The 24,217-nt window shown below is 41.1% G+C and overlaps 1 protein-coding gene across 1 annotated transcript in view; it reads right to left on the reverse strand.

The window, feature by feature from the left end:
• ITGA9 (integrin subunit alpha 9) overlaps positions 1–24,217 on the reverse strand; it is a 190,181-nt gene that overhangs the window by 41,027 nt on the left and 124,937 nt on the right. The window contains exon 18 of the mRNA XM_053466129.1: positions 15,624–15,774. Coding sequence (XP_053322104.1) covers positions 15,624–15,774 — 151 coding nt within the window. The remainder of the gene's footprint in view (positions 1–15,623; positions 15,775–24,217) is intronic.

Raw genomic sequence — 24,217 nt, forward strand, 5'->3', positions numbered from 1 at the left:
TTTGGGTCTCAGCCCCCTGGATCTCTTTTAAGAGTACCCCTACTCATGCTGGGGGTGATGGTGGGGAATGATGAAATTAAAAGGGGGAATTCTGATCAATCCCTCCTTGCAATTGCAAGAGAGCTTATATAATAACTTAAAGGCAACACTCAGGGATCATCACAAGAGCTCAAAACATTCTAAGGAATATGTGTCCCAAGCCCACATGCCCCATATCTTAGTATACTGCTGAAATAAATTCTCTTATTGCTGAAAATTCCTCATATTTCCTATGAACTTTCAGCAACATGAGGGGTACTGGTCTTTCCTCACTCTTTCAATGGCCAATCGAGTTGTTGGAAAGCTAGAAAGATAAGCATAATTAGTTTATGTTGTGTTTGGGAAACATTTTCTGGAAGCATTTCCACCTCTAGGGTAGAGGGAAATTTATGAAGGCTGCCACTAAAGCAAAACACATCTTCTACAGCTGTACAAGCAAAAGGCAGGCCCACCACATATGTGCCACAGTACCCACACATCCACAGTCTCTCCAGCAGTGCCCAGACACCCACAGAGACTCTTTAACCATTAGCATATATGATCAAAAAAGTATTTTTCCTATTGAGTTTAAAGTGGTTAATACACCTGGAGATGCCTTCGCAATTATCAATGAATCCACCCATTGTTCTTTTGAGAAACTGTTCTTCCCATTTAATTATACAGTATATGGGCACTATATAGAAGCTGGTACTTGCAGTATAGCCAAATAGCACACAGACATGCCTTTTTCTAAAGTACGTCACAAGGACACAACTTTTCTATGTCAGACAATGGGGCTTTCATCATAAAAGAGAAAACAGATGTAAACAAAAATGTTACAAAATGTAAATCCCATAATAAAACTGTCTTTAAGCTGCAATAAAGAGAACAAATATCTATTATCAAATAAATTATTGAGATATATCTATCTTTCAAAGTTACATTTTATCAACTTACACAAAACAACAACAACAACATGTATACTACATACCCTTAAATGTAAGCACTACCATTTTTAAAATTTAGCGATACTGCTATGGAAATGCCTACTGTCTTATCTTGCTGAGATTTTTCAGATTTGTGGCTATATGTTTCCTCATTTTTTTGGCTCTCCTCTACCGGTTATACTAATTTTCACAATCTGCATATTTGGGGCAGGCAGCCTAGATACCTCAAGCCACTGATTGTAAAGGAATATTTCAATAACAGACGTACTGTGTTTATTCATTACCTCATACAGTAATTATAATTCTTAAGTAGATTCTTTAACCTTGGTAGTTACTAGAATGAAACCTAGTCCACAGTTGGTGAACAGTTGCCTTCATTTTGTTTGTATGGCCAAAATGCCTGGTTCATGTTACTTACATGAAGTAAAGTTTTATATTTTAGGCTCTTTTGGAAAAAGAGTTAAACTTATGCTTTAGAGAGGCCAGTTTGTATGACCTGTTTTAGTAAATGGCACTGAAACAAGAATAACATTCTGTTCTTCCCTCCACACGTCTCTCTGTGGGGTTCAAATGTAAGGCAATGTCAGCAGTTTATTGTCCAGTTCCACAGAGGGACAATATGAAATCCAGGCTTTGTATTTAGGTTTGTAAGCAAGGTATCCTAATTACATTAAAAAATAAAATGATATTATTTAATTCAAAGGTTTTACACTTTCATATTTGCTAATTGCTATAATGAGGAATGCAAAATGCCTGCTCCCTATGCTTTACAGTACAATATTTATATATGTTTTGGCAAACAATGTGTGCTTATAATAGTCAGTCAGAATTGATTCCATCAGTCTCTCTTTCATTCACAAACATTTTCTCATGCATTCATAGCGACTTCGGGCTATAAAGGAAAAAAAACGGTACCACTTGTACTCTTGTTAAGGAGGTACCTAAACCTAAAGAATTCCTAATTCCTAGGAAAAAAAGAGCATACTTTAATATTTGATCAGAGCCAGTGTTGCTAGTTTAAAAGGATGGACCTCCTAAATAAGTTTTACCATGTCATGAACATATGCTATTGAGGGAAATACTGCTAGTCTTTCAGGTTTCATAGAGTTAAAGAAATGATGCAGCCTGTGGAATGGATATAAGAAAAAAGCAGCCTAGAAATGTCATAATGAGAAACAGAATCACGCCCTCTGTACAGCATTTACTCATGGAATTTATTTCACAAGGCACGTTACACAGGGGAATAAACTAAAGTATGATATCATTCTAACTCCTATGTTTTAGTGATTAGTGCCTGCAAAATACGTCAATTAGATTTTTTGGGGACCAATAGCTAAGCAAGCATTTACCCCCCGCATTGCAGAAACAATGCTGGCAATGTGCTTCAGTTTACGGGATAAGCGTTTGTATTATGGAAAACATGCTTGAACAGACAGTTATTCTAGTGGGCAGGCCAACTAGGCCTAGGGTGCAGTCAGGCACCCTGTAGCTCCACTGCACAGTCCTCCATAGTTTGCATCTGTCTGGTACTGGGTGTCCATAAAAGGTGGACCTCTGGGGGATTACTTTATATCCTGGTGCTCAGAAGAGGGGTGGTGGCATAGATGGGTTGGCTGGTGGTCCAAGCAAAATGGACTATAAAATGCACTGAAAATATAAGATGATACAAAATTGTTCCTTTAATTATATGAAGTTTGGCACATGCACAGTACACTTGTGGTGTACCCATGTGGCACAAAAGCAAGCATTCATTGTTGTTGCCATAAAAACGAAAAGCTCTTCTTAAGAGGTTCTCGGTTGTTTTTTTGTTATTAGAGTTATATATAAAAAAAAAATGCAAATCTGCTAAGGTTTCTTTGCTTCACATATTAGAGAGTGCAATGAATGCTTTTTCAAGTGGAACAGCACCTTTAACTGTCCAAGGTATATTCCATTTTCCCTTCATGTTTTTCTTTTTATTATGTTTTTATTGTCTTTAATGTTTTTATATTACTGGTTTGGCATTAGAATGACAAAAACATTTTCTCCAGTTGTATTTATAGCTTTTTTTTTTTTTTCTTATTCACACGATTGGCAAGTGAAAATCTCCCATACTGTTGCAGGAAGGCAAATGACCAAAGTGACGTTTTCCTTGGCTGTAGACAGTCTTTTCCTGTTGTATTCCATGATCTCATTAGTACAAGTTACTGACACACCCTTTCTTTACTAGCTCTACTGATATTAGCTACATTTACAGAAGATGCTCCCAGAGGGTGCCAGCTACGTACAGACCACAACATGACAAATTACATAAGGGAGTATCTGCATCTCTACATTTTCCTTTCAATTCACAAATACAAGCAGCAATACAGTTAAATAAAAGTAATGCACATAATTTTAGGATTTCATAAGGCATCAACACCACTCCAGAATTCAAAAGTCCTCCCTAACGATGAACAACCCTTTTCCCTTCTAGACAGACTGACTTTGCAAACTTATTTATGGCTCTGGTTTACCACCATAGCATTTATTTTGATTTTACAGGGAATGTGTTAAATATGGGAAATGTATGTCTAGGGATATCCTGTCATAAACTTCTTACATTCGCTTTTTGATTTCAAACAGGCTTCTAATACATATACTTTAAGTAATACTTTCAAATTCTCCATAAACTATAAACAAAAGGTACTGCACAAAACCCATCTGTACTCTTGTGTTTATTATAACACAATTTCATCATTGTGCCTGAGGGTCATGGGTGTTAATTGTCAGAGCAACAACTCTTGGCGTTTGTTTAAAACAGTCTGTCTGGATTAAAACCTTTGTCACCAAGTGGGTCTGTGGTGATATGATAAACAAGAATATAAATACTATATAAATTACTGTTGATATGCTATTTAAATAATTATAGTGGGGAGCATATATTTTGGCTGGGAATAGGGCTCTGGTTCACTCAGTTGGTTAAAGTCCAGCATTTTTGGGTGGCCCATGTTTTTTACGATTTCCCATCTCCATACATTCAGCTGCAGGATCACAAGAGAAAGGGAACGTAAAGCAGGAGAAAAAAAAACCCAAGTCACTCTCTCTGTTAGGCCACTTGTACACACACCAAAGCCTCTAGCTTTAGCTAATACATTTAATTCTGTTGTTTATTATACATTATCACAGCGCAGAAGCCACATATGCAACAGATCTACACATGCTCTATATTAAATGTATATATATATACCGTATTTGCTCGATTATAAGACAAGGTTTTTTTCAGAGCAAATGCTCTGAAAAATACCCCTCGTCTTATAATCGGTGTCGTCTTATAATCAGACCTCAGACAGGTCTGACTATGAGACGACTAAGATCCAGATCCCCCGCAGAGCTGCAGGGGACCTGGATCCTCCTGTCTCCCCCCCGCCCCACTTACCGGTGCTTCTGAGTCCCCGGTGTGTAGCTAAGCACCGGGCAGCGTGTAGAGCTCTACGCGATTCGCGTGCACAACTTCCACTGCAGCCGGGAGGAGGTGCGGCTAGCAGCGGGGGTTGTCTGCGTTCATCGCACAGACCTTCCCCGGCTGTCAGAGATCAGAGTTCCCCGCACCGGTGCGGTGAATTCTCTCTGACAGTCGGGGAAGGTCTGCGCGATGGACTCAGACAACCCCTGCTGCTAGCCGCACCTCCTTCCGGCTGCAGCGTAAGTTGTCTACGCGAATCGTGTAGAGCTCTACATGCTGCCCCGTCTACATGACAGGGGACTCAGAAGCTCCGGTAAGTTTGGGGGGGGCGGGGGAAGGGAGTGTTAAATGGGGGGCATAAGGCATTTCTGTAGGCAGAGTGCTCTGTGAAATGCCTTTTAATCCCCTTAATGCCGCTCTGCCTCCAGAAATGCCTTTTTAACCCTCTATACACCACTCTGCCTCCTGAAATGCCTTAAACCTCCCTATATGCCACTCTACCCCATAATATGCCTTTTAACCCTCTAAATGCCAGAGTGGCATATAGGGGTATAAGGCATTTCTGGAGGCAGAGAGGCACATAGGGGTCAAAAGGCATATCATGGGGCACAGTGGCATATAGGGTTAAAAGGCATATCATGGGGCACAGTGGCATTTAGAGGGTTAAAAGGCATATCATGGGGGCACAGTGGCATATAGGGGGTATAAGGCATTTCTGGGGCAGATGTGCATAACTCGGGGGGGGGGGCAGGTTGGAAAATAGAAGGAAATAAAACCAAAACTTTTTTCCTATAGGGTCATCTTATATTCAGGCTTTTCCTTTTTTCCTAAATTAATATTCAGATTTGGGGGATCGTCTTATAATCAGGTACATACCATTAACACTTTACCTCTGTTATTTTATAGTTTATAAGTGGTAATACCAAACTAGCTTACACAATATTATGATAACTATTTGTTCTAAAGATGCCAAATACATATTCTATCTATTACCCCTTTGCTATATTTAATTTAACCAAAGAAATGCTTTTTAAATCATCCTTTGCTTATTTGGCAAACAATCACGAACTGTAGGTGAACATATTTGTTGAAGAGTTTTTACTCTGCTTAGGGGAACGTGCAATTAATTGCTAGGGAACAAGAGTACAAAATAATCAGCAACTTTATGGCAGCGTACCAACCTTAAACCAAAAAAGGGAACATCCTAGAACGCATATTATTAGGCATTATACTACTTATTTAAACATTTCCTTGCAGAAATGATGGTGGAAAGTGGTGGGAAGTAATAACTTGTCTAAAAATGCATTGTAATGTACATGACCTAAAGCATATAGAATATGAATACCCCTATGATATCATCGCATATCACTAAAACGTTCTATTGTCCTTGAGTTCCTCATGTAGTTCATGGAATGGACCTCCACTGTAGAAATAAGCAGGATAAAATTCACAGCTGTGTTCCTTTCTTTAATCTCTCCTACATATGAATGTAGTAAACTTAGGGGATATAAATAATTGACTACAATTGAAATGGTAAATACTTTGTTCCAAGGCCATCCTACACTTATGCTCAGGATGTTAGCAAGGACAAAAAACATTTTTGCTAATTTCAAAGAAACACGTAGAATGCCGCTTGTGCTAATCTTATGCAAATATATGTGTATTTGCTTTACATTTGAAACACTTTTGCAAAATACACCATTGCAGAAGGGGGTTTGCCAAGCCAGATGACAGACACAAATGCAGATAGAAACCACTTGGTTAATCTCTTTTATTCTCCATTATTGTAAGGTAATTCTAGTATCTTAGTTTGCCACTAACCTAAAGGCACTATTCCAACGTATCTTCAGGATTTAACACTTTTGTAACTAAACTGTAAACTGTTACATGCCCAAACCCTTTCCAGAAAATAGTCCTTTAACAATGTACAATATTTCTTCCCAGGAATACTTGTCACACAAACGCCCAAGTACAAATGCATCATATCCATATAGTTGTGCATGTGAAGTCTAACCGTCACACATTTACAAGTAATTACATGAGACTTCCCAAGTGGGAACACTGGAAGCTTCATACATTTTTGCCACATAACATCCCATGCAATCATAAATGCCTACCATTTTAATGCTGGTATGTCATAGCATTAAGGGTGGAATGCGTTAATCAGATCCAGCCAATCTTAGAACTTTAATTTCCCCAGTTAAAGTACTTATTTGCTAGGATGTTAATCCAGCATTGCACCATATTGGAAAGCACATTATAATCTTATGGTGCAACCGCAGAAGTCTTCTTTACTCTAAGGGCACACAGGTGACCATTGGTCTCCAGCCTTTTAAGATACAAGCTGGGCTTAATGCTTGTCATATAAAGCTGGTCTTCCTTATACATTTTCATGGAATTATACCACCAGATGAAAATTAGATCCTGAACAATTAACAAACTGAACATTTCTGTACATTTGAACAACCAAAAACAAGACTGTTGAATATACAAACAGTACACATTAATTTTGGCAGATGTAAGCCTTACAAAAAATATATCAATGAGGCCCAAACTCAAAGAAGAGGTTAGCTGTATTTGAAGCCAAGTTAAGACCTCCAACGCACTATCCAAAACCAACATAACATTGAATCTGTTCACAATCGTATGAAGGAACACATTTTAACCAGGGTATTTATTTGTGAAGGAAAACATAAGTCATGCTTTAAGATGTTGCTGTAAGCTATGAGATCATAACACACTCTCTATAGCAGCACATAGATTATTTCTGTCACGTATGGCTAAGCAGAATGATGGGGCAGAAAAACAAAATATACAGCTATACATCACACGCTTATATTTAAAACACATTTTAAATTATTCAAGCAAAGCTTAAAGCAAAGCCAACATGAAAGTTTAAGATGAAAACAATACAGGCACAATTAATTTAATTAATTGGAATAGATTGTATTCACAAAGATGTGTGTTAGTCTGCTGCTTGAGGTTGATCAGCTTGTGAGAAACCTGATAATTTTCAGACTGTCCCTGAGAGTTGGTAAAGGGAGGCCAATGTTTAAAGCCTCAACCAAGCAATTGTTGAATTGCTACAAACCGTAACAAAAACATTTCATTTCCAATTTGGATTCAAGTTTCAATTTTTAGACCTGTTCCTTATCATCAGGTATAATAATTAGGTAAATACAACCTCAGATGAACTGTGTCATAAATTATTCAACAAAAAGAAAGCCAAAATAAGGAAGCCATGTGCAAAAAGTACACCTTATGATTCAATAGCTTGTAGAAGCACCTTTAGCAGCAATAATTTGAAGTAATAGTTTTCTGTATGACTATCATACCTTAAATCTTTGTAGAGGAATTTTGGCCCACTCTTCTTTACAACATTGCTTCAGTTCATTGAGGTTTGCGGGCATTTATTTATGCACAGTTTTTTAAGATGCCGCCACAGCATTTCAATCAGGTTGGGGTCTGGACTTTCACTGGGCCATCACAACATCTTGGTTGTTTTTCTTTCTCAGACATTTTGTTGTAAATTTGCTGATGTGCTTGAGATCAATGTCCTGTTGCATGGCCCAGTTTCGGCCAAGCTTTAGCTGTTGGATAGATGGCCTCCCATTTGACTCTAGAATACTTTAGTATACAAAATAGGTTCATAGTCCACTCAATGACTGCCAGGTTCCCCAGGTACTGTGGCAGTAAAACAAGCCCAAATCCCCCCCTCCACCACTGTGCTTGACAGTTGGTATGAGGCGTTTGTTCTGATATGCTGCCTAACAGCGCACTGTGCATTATGGCCATACGTTGGTCTTGTCTTTCCAAAGAACATTGTTCCAGAAGTCTTGTGGTTTGTTCAGATGCAACTTTGCAAACCTAGGCTATGCTGCCATGTTCTTTTTTTGGGAGAAGAGGCCTTCCTCTGGCAACCCTTCTGAACAAACCTTACTTGTTCAGTTTTTTTGTAATTGTACTGTCATGACCTTTTAATATATAACATAATAACTGTGCCCTGTAGAATGATTGACTTTAAATTGTTTGGGAATGGCTTTATAACCATTTCCCACATTGATGGGCAGCAATAATTGCTTCTCTAAGATCATTGCTGATATCTTTCCTCCTTGTGATGTGCTAACAGACATCTGAATGCTCCAGACCAGCAAACAGCTAAAAGTTTGGCTTTTATACAGGTGGTCACACTTGCTGACGATCAAATAATGAAGGGCATTAGATTAGCAGCACTTGTCTTGGCTTTTTCATAAATCATGACATGGTGTAATATGTCATGTGCTGCTGTTCATCTGAGGTTGTATTTACCTATATTTTAGACCTGCTAAGGAACAGATAATTGTTATTACGTCCTAATATGTAAACTTGTAGAATTCATAGAGGGTGCACTTTCTTTTTCACACGACTGTATATATGCAGCATCAGTATGCATCTGACTATACCTCATTATATCACACCACAGAAGAAAGCCAATAGAGCTAATAAAATAATGCATAAAATGTATGTGGGTATATATATATAATTCATGCCACTTGACACTCAAAAAGTTAAAATTAATAACCATGATGTTTGTAGTTTTTGTTTCCATGTAGTGCCATATAAAACTCTGAAAGAGAGGAGGGGGAATAACCACCCTGCAGAGACAAGGCTGACCCTTTAAGAAGTAATTCAACAAATTTCTTGATTCATGTTACAAGACAAACAGTCCTCTGGCTGCTACCTTGCAGTGTAAAGAATAAGCTATTGAGATTCTACAATAGCAGCCTGCTTCTTAATGGGCTGTGCGAACTACTGAGTAAAACAGAGCTGAATTAGGAGTGCAAGTAACTCAATTGAGGATGGAGTCACAGTGAAGTATTTTGAGAACTTCAGTAGTCACTAAACATACTTTTGTTTGCACGTGTTATCAAAAAAAACCTATAATGCATTGTGTTAGTAATCCCTGGAACAGCCAATATACGTTACTATATGTACAATATAAGTAGGCGTGCTTGCTGCTTAATAGCTGTAATAATATTTCTGGCACCAGCATGGTGAAAATGTATTTTATTACTGCACATTGTAATAATCCATATATAGTTTGTCTATGCCTGCTTCCTCAAAAGGGAATAAACGTTCAACAAGGATAACTTTTGAATTGCTGTACCATTATGTCAAAAGTAAAGTGCTATGGGCGCCCTGTCGTTGCCAGCCCGATGCTGCCAATGAGAGCACTTTCTGTTCATAGAGCCAAACAGTGCCAAGAAATGCCAGACTACAGAGAAGGAGGGTAGCTGCTACAGGACTGCAACTTCTAGGTCAGGTAAGTGCTGCATTATTGTTTTTGTTTTGGAAGATAGCATCTTAACCCCTTTATTCCCCTATAGACTTACCGGGACGTCCAAAAAACGCCCACTAAGAAACCCCTATGGACGTCCCGGTACGTCCAGCCCTTCGTGCAGCGTCAGGGACACATCCCTGCCGCTGCACGGGAGACCAGGCTGTCGTTTGACAGCCTGGACTCCCCCCTGGCAGCAGAAGCGGGCATCGCCGGCTTTCTGCTGCCCGATCTCCCGTAACAGCTTCCGGCATGAAAGCCCGTAAGCTGTTACAGTTGAAAGTGCCCGATTGCGCGATCGCGCAGTTGCAAACGCGCGATGGGGCATTCCTGCGGGGATATCCTGCCCTCCGATGAGGCACAGAGACGCTGCGATCTCTATGCAGGTCTGTGAGGACCTGCATAGAGATCACAGTGTGATCGGTGCAGGGGGATCACAGGGAGGGGAGTGAGAAACCATGTCTCTCACTCCCCCTCCCGTCCTGAAAGTTAATTCATTTAAAAAATAATATTAAATAAATCATTAAAATAATAATATAAATAATACAAAAAAAAATTATAATGTGAGCTGTGATGTCATTGTGACATCACTGGCATGTTCAGGAGGTCCCTAGGAGGACCTCTAACCATTTCTGTGTAAAAATAATATATAACATTTTTTAAAAAATGTAAAAAAAATATATAAAAAAAGATAATAAAAAAATTATTAAAAAACCTTAATTCCCATTGCCCTAGCATAACATCTAGCCAGTATAACCCTCCTGACCCCGTTCACAACCCCCAAACCCGTTAAGCCATAGGCATAAAAATTATACAAAATTGTACACCTTATAGTATGCTCCCTGGTGCTGGGAAAGTCTATATAAATTAGGTATTTCTGAAATCAGGACACCTGAATTAATAAACTTGGAGGGGATTTTCCATCACTTTACCTAATTTTGTGAGGATTCAGAGGGAAAATGTAAAAAAAAAATAGTTTATTTTTCTAATCTTCGCTAGTTTTTACTAAATTTCTCATTCTAAATTTTCAGCTAATCATCCAACTATGGTATCAAACGAAAGCTCTATCTCTCCTTGAAAAAACAATATATAGTTTATATGGGTACACTATTCACAAGAGAATCATCGCTAAACCGACATACCCCAAAAATGGCAAAATTGCTCTGGGCTTTGAGGTACCAAAAACCCCTGGAATTGAAGGGGTTAAAGTACTTACAGAGTACTTTTACATGTATTCTTCTGTAGTGGGGTGTAGGGGACACTTAATTGCCAATTTAATGTAGATTCTGCATTATTAACTTAACTGTATGTTAATCTGACTAAAATTAAAGAAGAAAAACATTAGCTTAAATACATCATCAATGCTGAGTTTAAATGAAATAGCTTGGTGGAAGAGTAGCAATGGAAATGCATCAGGGTGTTTTTTATTGCAGAAACATTCAAAACATCAGCAGTGTAATCATAACTGTCCTTTAAATGCATGTTTCCCTATAGCTGAATATCAACTCTTGATATTTTCATATGATATCCTACAGGCATTAAAAATGTGGTATTGCAGAACTGCATGGCGATGATGGGCCTTGTTCACTTTTCCTTCCTTAGTATGGGAGGGAGTTCAAAATAAGGTTAACAAAGTGAAATTCCTGGTTGCATGAATGTTATATTCCTATTCAAGAACAACAAGGTTCTTTGTACATGACTAAACTGATTTGTATCTTCAATATTCCTTAAACTTACAAGACAATGTTAATTTTCTCTAGTATGGCTACAGAAGAAAAATATTCAGTGATCTACTCATTATTTGAGCAAGAACTTGGAAGTCAAGTATGTTTGTTATATAAGGGTATCATGTTTAATATTTGCGTACCCATACGTTAATCGAAAATATGAATTTGTTTTGTTTCACGCTTCCTTCAGGCTAAGGATTGTTTGCTTAAGATCTTGGACTGTTTAGCTAAGGTTTGGTTAAATGGCATCGCTTTTCAAGAATGAAAACATGTATATCTATGTATAAATGTGTGCTTTTGTTTTTGTGAAATTATGCATATTCACACACACACATATATATCTATATCTATCTATCTATCTATCTATCTATCTATCTATCTATCTATATATATATATATATATAGATATACTCGAATATAGGCCGCACTTTTTTCCCCCACTTTTCCCCCACTTTAAGTCTTTAAAGTGGGGGTGCGGCCTATATTCGGGGTTTAGCGCCCGACGCCCGGGACATGCAGTCCCGGGCGCCGGGCAGGCAGCGGAGTTAGGATACAGATCCCCAGCAGCGGTGCAGGGGACCCGTATCCTACTGTCTGATACGCTCAGACAGCCTCCCCTGCCAGCACTTCCCACGGGGGGGGGTGCCGGCACGGGAGGTTGTCTAAGCGCATCGTGCGGACCGTCCGCACGATGCGTTTTACCTCTGCCCCCCCTCCTCGACTTACCGGAGCAGACTCCCGGGTGTCTTGCGGGGCCGGCGGGAGACAATTGCGTAGATGTCCCCCGCCGGCCCCGCAAGACACCCGGGAGTCTGCTCCGGTAAGTCGAGGAGGGGGGGCAGAGGAGGACAGTGGCAGCATATCTCGGGGGGGGGGCAGTGGTAGCATATGGGGGGGCAGTGGTAGCATATCGGGGGGGAGGACAGTGGTAGCATATCGGGGGGGGGAAGGACAGTGGTAGCATATCGGGGGGGGAGGAGGAGGACAGTGGTAGCATATCTCGGGGAGGGAGGACAGTGGCAGCATATCCCGGGGGCGGGGGACAGAGTGGCAGCATGTTTTTTTTTTGGTGCTTTTTTAAAGAAAAAAACTTTTTCTTTAAAAAAGCACCAAACTTTTAGGGTGCGGCCTATATACGGGGGCGGCCTATATCCGAGCCAATACGGTATATACATACATACACATAATTTTGTAAATACCGTATTGGCTCGGATATAGGCCGCCCCCTAAAAGTTTGGTGCTTTTTTGAGGAAAAAGTTTTTTTCTTTAAAAAAGCACCAAAAAAAACATGCTGCCACTCTGTCCCCTGCCCCCGGGATATGCTGCCACTGTCCTCCCTCCCCGAGATATGATACCACTGTCCTCCCCCCCCTCCCGAGATATGCTGCCACTGTCCTCCTCCCCCCCGAGATATGCTGCCACTGTCCTCCTCCTCCTCCCCCCCGAGAAATGCTGCCACTGTCCTCCTCTGCCCCCCCCCCGACTTACCGGAGCAGACTCCCGGGTGTCTTGCGGGGCCGGCGGGGGACATCTACGCAATACGCGTATACAACTTCCGGTGCCGGCACATCCAGTTGTATACGCGGCACCGGAAGTTGTATACGCGTATTGCGTAGATGTCCCCCGACGGCCCCGCAAGACACCCGGGAGTCTGCTCCGGTAAGTTGGGGGTGGGCAGAGGTAAAACGCATCGTGCGGACGGTCCGCACGATGCCCTTAGACAACCTCCCGTGCCGGCACGCCCCCCCCCCGTGGGAAGTGCTGACAGGGGAGGCTGTCTGAGCGTATCGGGGAGTAGGATGCAGGTCCCCTGCACCGCTGCGGGGGATCTGTATCCTAACCCCGCTGCCTGCCTGGCGCCCGAGACTGCATGTCCCGGGCGTCGGGCGCTAGACCCCGAATATAGGCCGCACCCCCACTTTAAAGACTTAAAGTGGGGGGAAAAAGTGCGGCCTATATTCAAGCCAATACGGTATATATATATTTCTATATACCGTATTGGCTCGATTATAGGCCACACCCGAATGTAGGCCGCACACTAAAAGTTAGGTGCTTTTTTAAAGGAACATTTTTCTAAGTAAAATAACCACTTAGTGGAATAGATATGCTGCCACTCTGCCAACCCCAGATATGCTGCCACTCTGCCCACCCCAGATATGCTGCCACTCTGTTCCCCCATATATGCTGCCACTTTGCCCCCCCCCCCGGATATCTTTTAGTTATATAGCCACAACAATTTACCGTATTTTCTGGTATTTTCTTTTTAACCCATGAAAATCTTTTCAAAAGTCGGGGGTCGTCTTATACGCCGGGTACTGAAACTTACCGAGGCGGAGAATCCCGATTCCCCACGAAGCTCCTAAAACTGTAGCGTATCTCTAGGGGAGGGACGAGCAGAGAAGCCGCCTCCCCTGGGCTGGTCTTCAGGGCGGTGCCGAGGTAGGTGCAAGATCGTGATCTCCCCAACTAGCCCTGATCAGCGGGCGTCCGATGAGCAGGGCTGGTTGGGGAGATTACGACCTCCCTCTAACTAGCCCAACATTAGGGAGCTCGAGGTCTGGCACTTCAGACCTCGGCTTCTGTGCTCCCTAATCACTATGCGCCGGCTATTGATGCCGAGCGCGGGGATGACGTCATATTCCGGCGCTCGGCATCAATTGTCGGCGCGTAGTGATGAGGGAGCAGTAAAGCAGAGGTCTGAAATGGCAGACCTCACGCTCCCACAACTGGATGGAAGATAGAAAATGAGAAAGGTAAGAGATGGGGAGAAAGGGGTGTAAGTGCAGTGTATGTGTATATATGTGTGTGTAAGGTCAATGTATGTGTACGGTCAGGTGTGTGTAAGAGCAGTGTAGGTATTTGTGTGTTTGTAAGCTGGTGTGTGTATATATATGTGTGTGTGTGTGTAAAGGCAGGGGTGTGTGGTGAGGGCAGTGTATAAATGTGTATGTATGGACAGGCGTATGTTAGTATGTGTAGAGATATATATATATATATCTATATATATATATGTGTGTGTGTGTAAGGGCAGTGTATGTATGTATATGTCTGTGTATGGGCAGTGTATGTGTATGGACAGGTGTGTGTAAGGGCAGTGTATGTGTATATGTGTGTTTGTAAGCTGGTGTGTACATGTATATGTGTGTAAAGGAAGGGTTGTGTGAGGGCAGTATATGTCTATACATGTGTGTGTGGACAGGCATATGTTAGGGAGAGCTGACCCACCCAATCCAAGCAGGCTTTGTATACAACAACCAGCCAATCACCGGTAAGGTACATCACTTGCCGTGATTGGCTGGTTGTTGTATACGGGTTGAAGGGGTAGTCTTATACGGCGAGTATAGCCCAAACTCTATATTTTAACTGGAAAAGTTGGGGGTCGTCTTGTACGCCCAGTCGTCTTATACGCCGGAAAAAAACAGTACACACATTTACACAAAACTGTAGCGTGCTGGGTCTTTACAGTCGTCTGTATGGACCCGGTTCGTGATAGAATGAAGGAGAGGGCTGAGTGAAAGATGACTTTAAGGTATTGAGTCGGGGGGTGGGGAGTGGAGGTGTTAATGGAGATTGAGCATTCAGGTATTTAGGTGTAGATGGAAAAAGCAAAGATTATGAGTTCATCTTTAGAGAGATTAAGTTTCAGGTAGTGTTGTGACCTCCAAGAAGAAATAGCAGACAAGCAGCTGGTAATACTTAGCAAGGTGTGATGAGATAGAGTCTAGTTTTGGCTGTGATGAAGACAGAAGGAGTACAAGTTTTACTTCATTTGCAGGGGAAAAACCATGTAGTATGAAGTATGGAAGGTGATGGTAGGTGGTGTAGATGGATGTTGAAGAGAAATGAAGTCCAGTTTGATAGTTTTGATCTTGTCAGCAAGTGGGTGGCAAGATCTTGGGATTGAGTGAGGATTGTGATGTGGGGACAGAGAAGGGAGTTGAATGAAGAGTCATGGGTTGTAATATACTCCGTATAGATTATTTTAGATAACACTTTTTGAGATTTTCACACACAGATGAATCTACATATTATATACATTATGTACATATAATAACAATAATAATACAAAAATATTAAGGCAGACATATGCAGTAACATTTTTTACATTGATGTCCATCACAACTATTGCTTGGTTTGTGTTGTATCCCCTCAGCTGATATATTGACAGATGAGTGTTGCAAGACGCTTACCTCTTGCCACATTTTAATGAAGTACAGCTCTCGAGAAAAGTTGAAGAACACGTTGGTATCATAGGCATCATCCCCATTGTTTGAGACAGAAATGTTAAGTGAAATATTCTTTACAGCTCCTAATGCGAGATATTCTGTTTTGTCATCAAAACTGGAAAATAAAACAAGCAAAACTTATTTATATCTAAAAGCCAATCTTTGTAATTAAGTATTTGAATAAACAATGCTGGAATTACACTTTTATTATTTCCATTATTTACATAAATACATAATTTAAAACATTCCAAAACACTACTCAGAAAATAAAGTTGTAAAGTAGGGGGATAGTTCAATGCCCCATACAGCCCCACCAACAAAAGAATGCATTATAATACGCATTCTAACCTATAAGAAAGAAAAAATGCCCATAACTGATAAAAACTGCAATTGCAGAATTGCACTGTATTGCTCCCGACAGCGTTCTAGTTTTGTTTCAGGAAAGTGCTCCCATTCAAATCAATTGCAGCACTGTCTGGTCAGGCATGCAGTGGGTTGCGTGTATACACAATAGGCAGGAATGGACTATTGCTAAGTGTACATTATTACATCACATTAATCCCTTTAAACTTGAAGCAATTCAAGTGCTGGATTTCTAAAGTCGGTCCAAATCAGTTTCATGTGCCAGAGGCACAAAGTAGACATACCGTCAGACCATGTTATGAGAATACACACTGCTCAGTTGGATAGGTTGCTTGGTTTGATGTGAAGCGGACACATGGAAGCTATCACTCATGTGCACAATGATAAGGGACACTGCTGGGGTAGTTGACATGCCTTTCCCACTGTAAGAACTTACAGTGAGAAGCATGAGTTGCATGCGGTTAAGTACAGTTTATTGTACAAATGCATAGCATCTCAGCCAGCTTCAGCATCTGCTATAAATCTTCCACACAGACTGCATAAAGTCATAAAGCAGTCTCCACTGAATAAAAAAAACCCCATCATTTTAAAATGTTTTTCATTGACTATATATCCTTTATAATACCAGATACATAAACACATTTTTAAGCTAATAGGATGCAATCAGTGCATTGCTGAAAATTTCATATGAAAAAATGCAAAGCTAGTTGTAATTTTTTATAACACATCATATATATTTACTACAGCACAACATACAGTTATAAAACAATGTTTCCTGATTTAAAAATGTGCTTCATTCAGTTTTTAAAAAAAGGTATTGTTCCACTTATGTCTGCAACATCTAGTATACTGTAAAACAAAAAAAAACTATGATGTGCCACTTTTTCCAAAGGTTTAATCACACTTTTAAGAAGTCTTTTTCTATGGCATCAACCTTTAAATTGCACCAAACAATTATGTTTTACGAGACAATAATATGAGTCAAATTTGTATATGATTTAATAATTTCAGGTAAAGGATTGGGCATACAATAGCGCAAGGAACGTACTATGTATTTACTTGTGTTGAAAAATGTTGAATTCTGAAGAGTAGGTAGAACGCCACTTAACATGAATGTCAGGTTCAACATAAATCCAATTACTTATATAAGTGCAGGTGGCACTAGCTTTATGTAACATTTTGAAAGTTCTGTAGTTAAATGTGGACTTTGATATTTGGTTCATCATTCCAGAGGAAATAGGATAGGTGGAAAAGAAGGACAGGACACAGAAGTGATTGGCGGAGAAGGTAGGGAGACTTTGAGAAATACTTTGAGATAGCATTACAGAGTGAATAAAACAAATCAATATGCAAATGAAAATTTGGAGCTCTCGTTTTTGTTTTGTTGGGGGTCCCTCCTCGTTTTCGGACATTTGTACATTTATTTTTAAAATTTTAATTAATACGACTCCAGATGAAGCAGTCTATTAATAATCTATTAGGCTTGATATAGAATGCATAAACAATTTGTAGAACATATGGTATATAGAAATAAGTTATTTGTAACCACAAAAACACATTTTCCAGTTTAGTTTATTGTCTCCTTACCCAAAAAAACTTTAAATAAATATTACTATCCTCAAAGAAATAAAATCTCATTACAGGTATCTAACCAAACCATTCCCAGACTTCCTGGCACAATACGTGATAACTTTGTTTTGTACTTTATAATACAATAAGAAAGGCTGGTTCCAATTACAAATCATGCAAACTGTGGTATTTGATTATTGCAGTTTACTCTTTCAAATCCTTGGCAACTAATCAGAGAAATCGTTTTTTTCATATATCTATTTTATATCACTGTTTGGTGGGACCTCTTACTCTTTGGGACCCAAACACAACTGTTCCCTGTTTCTAGGAGCTCAAATGTTTAGTGGATCAGTGCCCTATACCTCTGAAAAAGATGGTACTGTGTAACAACAGGAAATATGTTTAGAAATTAAATAGTGAAAATAAAATATGTTCTTTTCCTTCTAAACACCTTAGTTACACAAATAGCTATCAATAGGTCACACAAGTCCAATTAGAAAAAGGTGTTTTGTCTTCCCAGAACTCATTTATGACAAATTAACAATTTTTATTCTTTTTTTTTTCCAGCAATTATATACTTGAGTGCTTGAAGATACCTTGATTTGATAACTTGCTAAAATAGATGGATGAAACTTCCAAGACTGCTCCAGTCTATTCTTCATGCCAATTGTTGGAAACCGTCACTTTAATTCTAAACATATGGCAAACACTTCAAAAAAGCATGCATCTATAATCTAAAAAGCATGTTATTATTCACACTGAAGGGCTTATGATCATACACTTCCCCCTAAACACTATAACATTTTCAGTCCATTTGTTCCCTTAGAGAAATTTTCAGGCCAACTTTTGAGGACAGACAGCGCCAAAAAAGATGTGCTAAGCAGGCTGTTCCAGGTAGACACAGTCTTCCACAGCATTCATTGCTGGTTGGAGAGATTAGAGATCCCCCTTGTATCTGGCCAATTGAGCAGCTGTGCACCAGGAGCTTGATATGAGACAGTTGTGTGGCAGGGGCACTTAACTCTCACCTTCCCCAACCATCCTAGGCCTAGTTGGCCAAGATGGACTGCCATACTAGTGAACCGGGCCCCCTTCTTAGCAGCAGGGGGATGCTGAAGTGACAGTAGAGAGATGCAGCAATATAGCAGCTGGATGCATGTCTCTGTGAGGATAGTGTCTGTTCCTGTATAGCATTAGTGTGAGTGTTAATATATAGCAGCCCAATGCGGCCCGCGGCACCTCGAGGTGCGGCCCACGTGAGATCGGCAGCCAGGGCAACCGGGATCACAAAAGCCCTGCTACTTACCTGTGGGAGGGTCTTTTGTACTGCACAGAGGAAGCAGAACCCAGCAGAGTTCACGTGACATCACATGGCTCTGCTCCAGTCCTGCTTCCTCTGTGCAGTACAAGAGAACGCAGAGGGAGGCCGCGCCCCCTGCTGAAGTCTGTGAGCGGCATCGAGAGAGCTGCGGTGCAGGTAAGGGGGTGGGGAAGGTGTTTGAATGTTGAGGGAATGAATCTGTGAATGAATGAGTATATGAATGAATGAGTGTGTGATAGCATGGATGTGTAAGTGCTGGAACCTAGGCATGATGGGACCTTATTGCTGTTAGCAATCACACTCCTATCAAGCCAAGTCAGCCAGTACATGCTGAAACCTGGCTAGCTGCCCCCTTGTGTATTTATGCTGCCAGCAATATGGGGTCTGCACATCACTTATAGCCACCCTGTACCAGCATGTACTGGCTGACTTGGCATGATAGGAGTGTGATTGCTAACAGCAATCACAGTCCCATCATGCCTAGGTTCCAGCATTGTTGCCTGGGTATAAAGGGAGTGCGATTGCTGTTGTCCAATTGTGGTGTGTTACTTACTTTTAATAAAAGTGTGGTTAACACACCAAAATTGGACAAAAAAATACAATAACAATAATTTATATTGATTGTTGACAGCAATCACACTCCTAACATGCCCAGCCAACCAGTACATGCTGGAATCTGGGTATGCCTGAGATTGCTGTTAACAATCATAATATATATACCGTATTTGCTCGATTATAAGACGACCCTGATTATAAGACGACCCCACAAAATCTAAATATTAATTTAGGAAAAAAACAAAAAGCCTGAATATAAGACTACCCTATAGGAAAAAAAAAGTTTTACTAGTAAATTTTAATTCAGGTAAACAATATTTTCATATTTCATAAAAGCTATGATTGAGAAAAATATTTTTTTTTTATTTCCTTTTATTTGCCAACCTGCCCCCCAGTTATGCACATCTGCCCCCAGGGTTGCCACTTTGCCCCCAGAAATGCCTTATACCCCCTATTTGCCACTCTGCCCCATGATGTGCCTTTTAACCCTCTATATGCCACTCTGCCTCCAGAAATGTCTTATACCCTCCTATATGCCAGAGTGGTATATAGGGGGTTAAAAGGCATTTCTGGAGGGGCCCGGCTGTGCGAGCAACTTCTCTGGCCCCGCCCCCAGAGGAAGGAGGGGGGAGGCAGAGTTATGTGGCACTCTAGTAGCTTCCTGTTGCACGCGACCAAAGCCCGGTAAGCAGCATGGCCCCCTCGGACATTTTGAGGTCTGATTAGAAGACGACCCCGATTATAAGACGAGGGGTATTTTTCAGCATTTGCTCTGAAAAAAACCTTGTCTTATAATCGAGCAAATACGGTATATATAACATTGTTATAAATTTTTTTGTACAATTTTGGTGTGTAACTTACTTTTATTAAAAGTGTGGGATTTTTTTTATTATTTTTAAAGGGGGGGGTCCTTTTCGGTTTTGGCTAAGTGAACCCTGAATTTTCGGTTTTGATCCTGAATTTTCATTTCGGTGTATCCCTAGGACAAATAGAACTATTTCATTTTAACTTATCCAGAATCCTGAATTTGTAGTCACAAAACTTTCTAGGCCCATAAATCAGTGAGAGGAAAAGTGAAGGTTTAGTGTAATTTAGTTTATTTTAATCTGCATATTTTTATTAAAGGCCATATTTTCTCACAGTGAAAAATGAGTGCGGCCCTCGCACGTATACAATTCTGATGAAGTGGACCACTGCTGAAAAAACTTGGACACCCCTGACCTAATCTGCTCTGCGAGGCAGTAATGGAGCAATCAAGGGAGAGCAAACTGAATACCATTCAAGACGTGGAAATGTTGCATCTTGTGGCGTCATGTGACATGTACCCAGCACAGTGGCCCTTTCAGTGCCTGCCTCATGAATATTACTTATTATAGCTACCCTCCTTAATTTTGCCTTTGGCCCCTCATTTACACTGTAGTTTCTGGAGTAACATAGAATGCATACTTTTTCCAGGGGCACATAAAAAGCATCATGAATTTAATGTATTTAACGCAGCCCTATGGTTTACATTTAACATATATAGCCCACATTTAAAGCGGCCACCCGGATACGAAGTTCAAGGCAGCCGCCGTGCCGGTGGGGGGGGGCTGAGTTATGGCATTACAAAATAAATATAAACAGGGGTGTATGTGGCTGGGGGTAATATCCATAGCATTGGGGGCATCAATAGAAAAGAGGGTGGTTGGGCATCGCATTAACCAATACAAAAGAGTGTGGGGCATAAATGAACAAAGGGGGCAATACACAGGGTTGTGGAGGGGGGGACACATTAATCAATAGTAAAGGCTGGGGCATCAATACACAAGGGGGCAAAAATACAAAAGGGGCTGTTAATGACAAAGCAGTGTAGAAAATAAAATTGATATGCTTCAGTGTGGCAGAGCCTGTCCTGGTGTGTGTTTGGTGTTTGGGTGTCGGTGTGGCAGAGCCTGTCTTGGTGTGTGTGTCTGGGTGTCGGTGTGGTAGAGCCTGTCCTGGTGTGGGTTTGGGTGTTGGTGTGACAGAGCCTGTCCTGGGCTGATTTTCAGTCTGGCCCTGTCAGCAGCTGGCTCCTGCAACTAGACAGATTTATCATTAAACAAAGCACTGATTTTAATGCAGACCTGCAATATACAAGTTCTATAAGCATCCCTGGTTAAAGGGGAAGCAATGTCTCCATATACTAAAGTGTGAGAGGCCTAAAAAAAGGGCCATCTGAAGAGGCAAGCAAGAATACTCAAAATTCTCTCCCTATTTGACGGTTTACATAGCTATGTCATCAGACTTGCCTTTCAGGTAAGATTATGTATCACCTACACATTTGCTAACGGATTTGCTAGTGTGTATGTCTATTTAAGCTGTAATCTGCCAAATTTACGTGACTGCAGTTTCCAGTTTCCATCATTCTGACACATTATAAACACAATAAATCCTTAGCCAAGCTTTCAAACCAGTTTATTAAAAAAAAAAAAAAAGGAAAACCAACCACTAAACGTGTTACAGATTTGGAATCTGGGATCTCTCATCACTTCATAACTTGTGATTATTTGACTTAATATGGAATAGCACATGATGTGTCACAGCCAGAAAGCATTTCATGAAAACATTGAATATTTTATGTACTATAACTTATAATTACTTCCAATGAACACAAAAAACAAAATCGGAATTCATTTTTAATTGTTCATTTGAAATATTTCCAAGTGTGTACATTAAATATGAAAGAGTGGGTATATTTAAAGACAGATTTCAAACCATGTTATATTTAACTTTTTTAAGATTAATAAATTAAATTATCAAAACTATATAGCTCGTACTTTTTCAGTCAGTGTAATTGTTTGAAAGTTAGCTGCATCTTTAATTGCCTGTTCCTTCCATTTTTCTCACCACTACAAAGGCTACCAGAACAAACCAACAACAAGGGAGAGCTAAATGGATCCTAACAAAAGGAAGTTAAGATTTTTTCGTTGTACAAACAAGGTGGGATTTTGGCAAACACATGCTATACACCCCGGTTACACTGGCTTATTTAAAAGTACTGAATTGGATGATGTGTAGGTAAAGCTGAAAACAATTATAGTCAAATTGTTAGAGAAAAGACAAGAAGGTTAATGATGACTTCTTAAAAATTGGGTATTGCAAGAAACAATAATAGCATATAGGTCAAGAGTTCACTCCAGTGATAATATACACAGTCCTTTTTGCTGAATACCCCTCATATGCATTTGCTCTTTTCCACATCCCCCAGCTAGATGCCCTACGGGGAAAGTGTTCAGTCGAACACATCTCCCTGCACAGGACATACACTGGCCCCTGGCTGGTTGAAATCTGCATGCAGGGGACTGTTCAGACCCCAGTACCCATGTGTGGAAAGTACTACCATTGATTTCAATAGAATCACTTTCCTGCCACTGATTGAATGATTCAAGCAGCTAATTAGTGGCAAAGACCATAGAAGACAAAGGCACATAACAGCGTTATTTGTTTTTGGGATTAATGCATATTAAAATACTTGAAGAGTACTTTAATATGCATTGTTCTATAGTGGGGAGGTCAGGAACTGTCAGGGCTCGGGTAAGCAGGTAATGTAGGAGCCCAGTTGCAGGGGATACCAGAGGGTCTGTTTGTACCCCACGATGCATCATTACCAGGAGCTGGACTGGCGGGGCCCACTTTCTCGGGAACACGGCTGGAAGCCCTCAGACAGGGCACACGGCTGGAACACGACTGGAAGCCCACACTCATGACACACGGCTAGAAGCCCACACACAGGACACACGGCTGGAAGCCCACACACAGGGCACACGGCTGGAAGCCCACATATAGGGCACACGGCTGGAAGCCCACACACAGGGCACACGGCTGGAAGCCCACAGGCACTGGACACACGGCAGGGTACTGGACACACAGCAGGGCACAGGACACACGGCAGGGAGCCCTCAGGGAGGGCAGATGTAGTTAGGCAAGCCGGCAGTGGCAGGCTGGGCCGGGGGGCAACTGGCCCCCAGGCCATCCTAAATGTTAAAAAAAACGGCCAGCTGAGTGGCCGCACGATCGCCATGGCCGTCTTTAATGCAGGACAAAAGCCTGCATTAACTGTGATTGCAGGGGTCGCAACCCCGCGATCACTTCCACAGAGACCCTGCCAATTACCTGTGCATTGCTAGATGTGCAAGCAGCGTCTCTTGTTCCATCTAGGACAGGCAGGAAACCAGCGGAGTCACGTGACTTTACATCACTTCACATGACTCTGCTCGATTCCTGCTTTCCCTGGCGGTACAAGAGAAGAACGCAGAGGGATGCAGCGGCTCCTGCAGAAGTCTGCAAGTGGCACAGAGAGATCTGCAGTTCAGGTAAGGGGGTGGGGGAGGTGGTATGAATGAGTATGCGTGATTGACAAAATGAATGAGTATCTGTCAATGAGTGAATGAATGAGTATCTGTAAATGATTGGTATCTGTATATGAGGAAATTAATATATGAATGAGTGAATGAATGAGTGAATGAATGAATATGAATGAATATGTTTGTGATTGCATGGATGTGTAAGTGGGGGGAAAGCATTGCACAGGGAGGCTCTTTGAGGATACCACAGGCAGGTTCTTTGGGGCAAAGGTGGGAAGTCCTATGCTTCCATTCTGGGTGTTGGGCAGATCCTGTGAGTGTAATCAGTGTGCGAGGGGGGCATTAATTCATGACAGGGTGCTGGCTGGGGGCATCACATAAATCAATAATAAAGGGGGGGCTGGGCGGTGGGATAAATATACAAT

This window comes from Spea bombifrons, chromosome 5 (assembly GCF_027358695.1).
Source record: "Spea bombifrons isolate aSpeBom1 chromosome 5, aSpeBom1.2.pri, whole genome shotgun sequence".
Taxonomy (NCBI): domain Eukaryota; kingdom Metazoa; phylum Chordata; class Amphibia; order Anura; family Pelobatidae; genus Spea; species Spea bombifrons.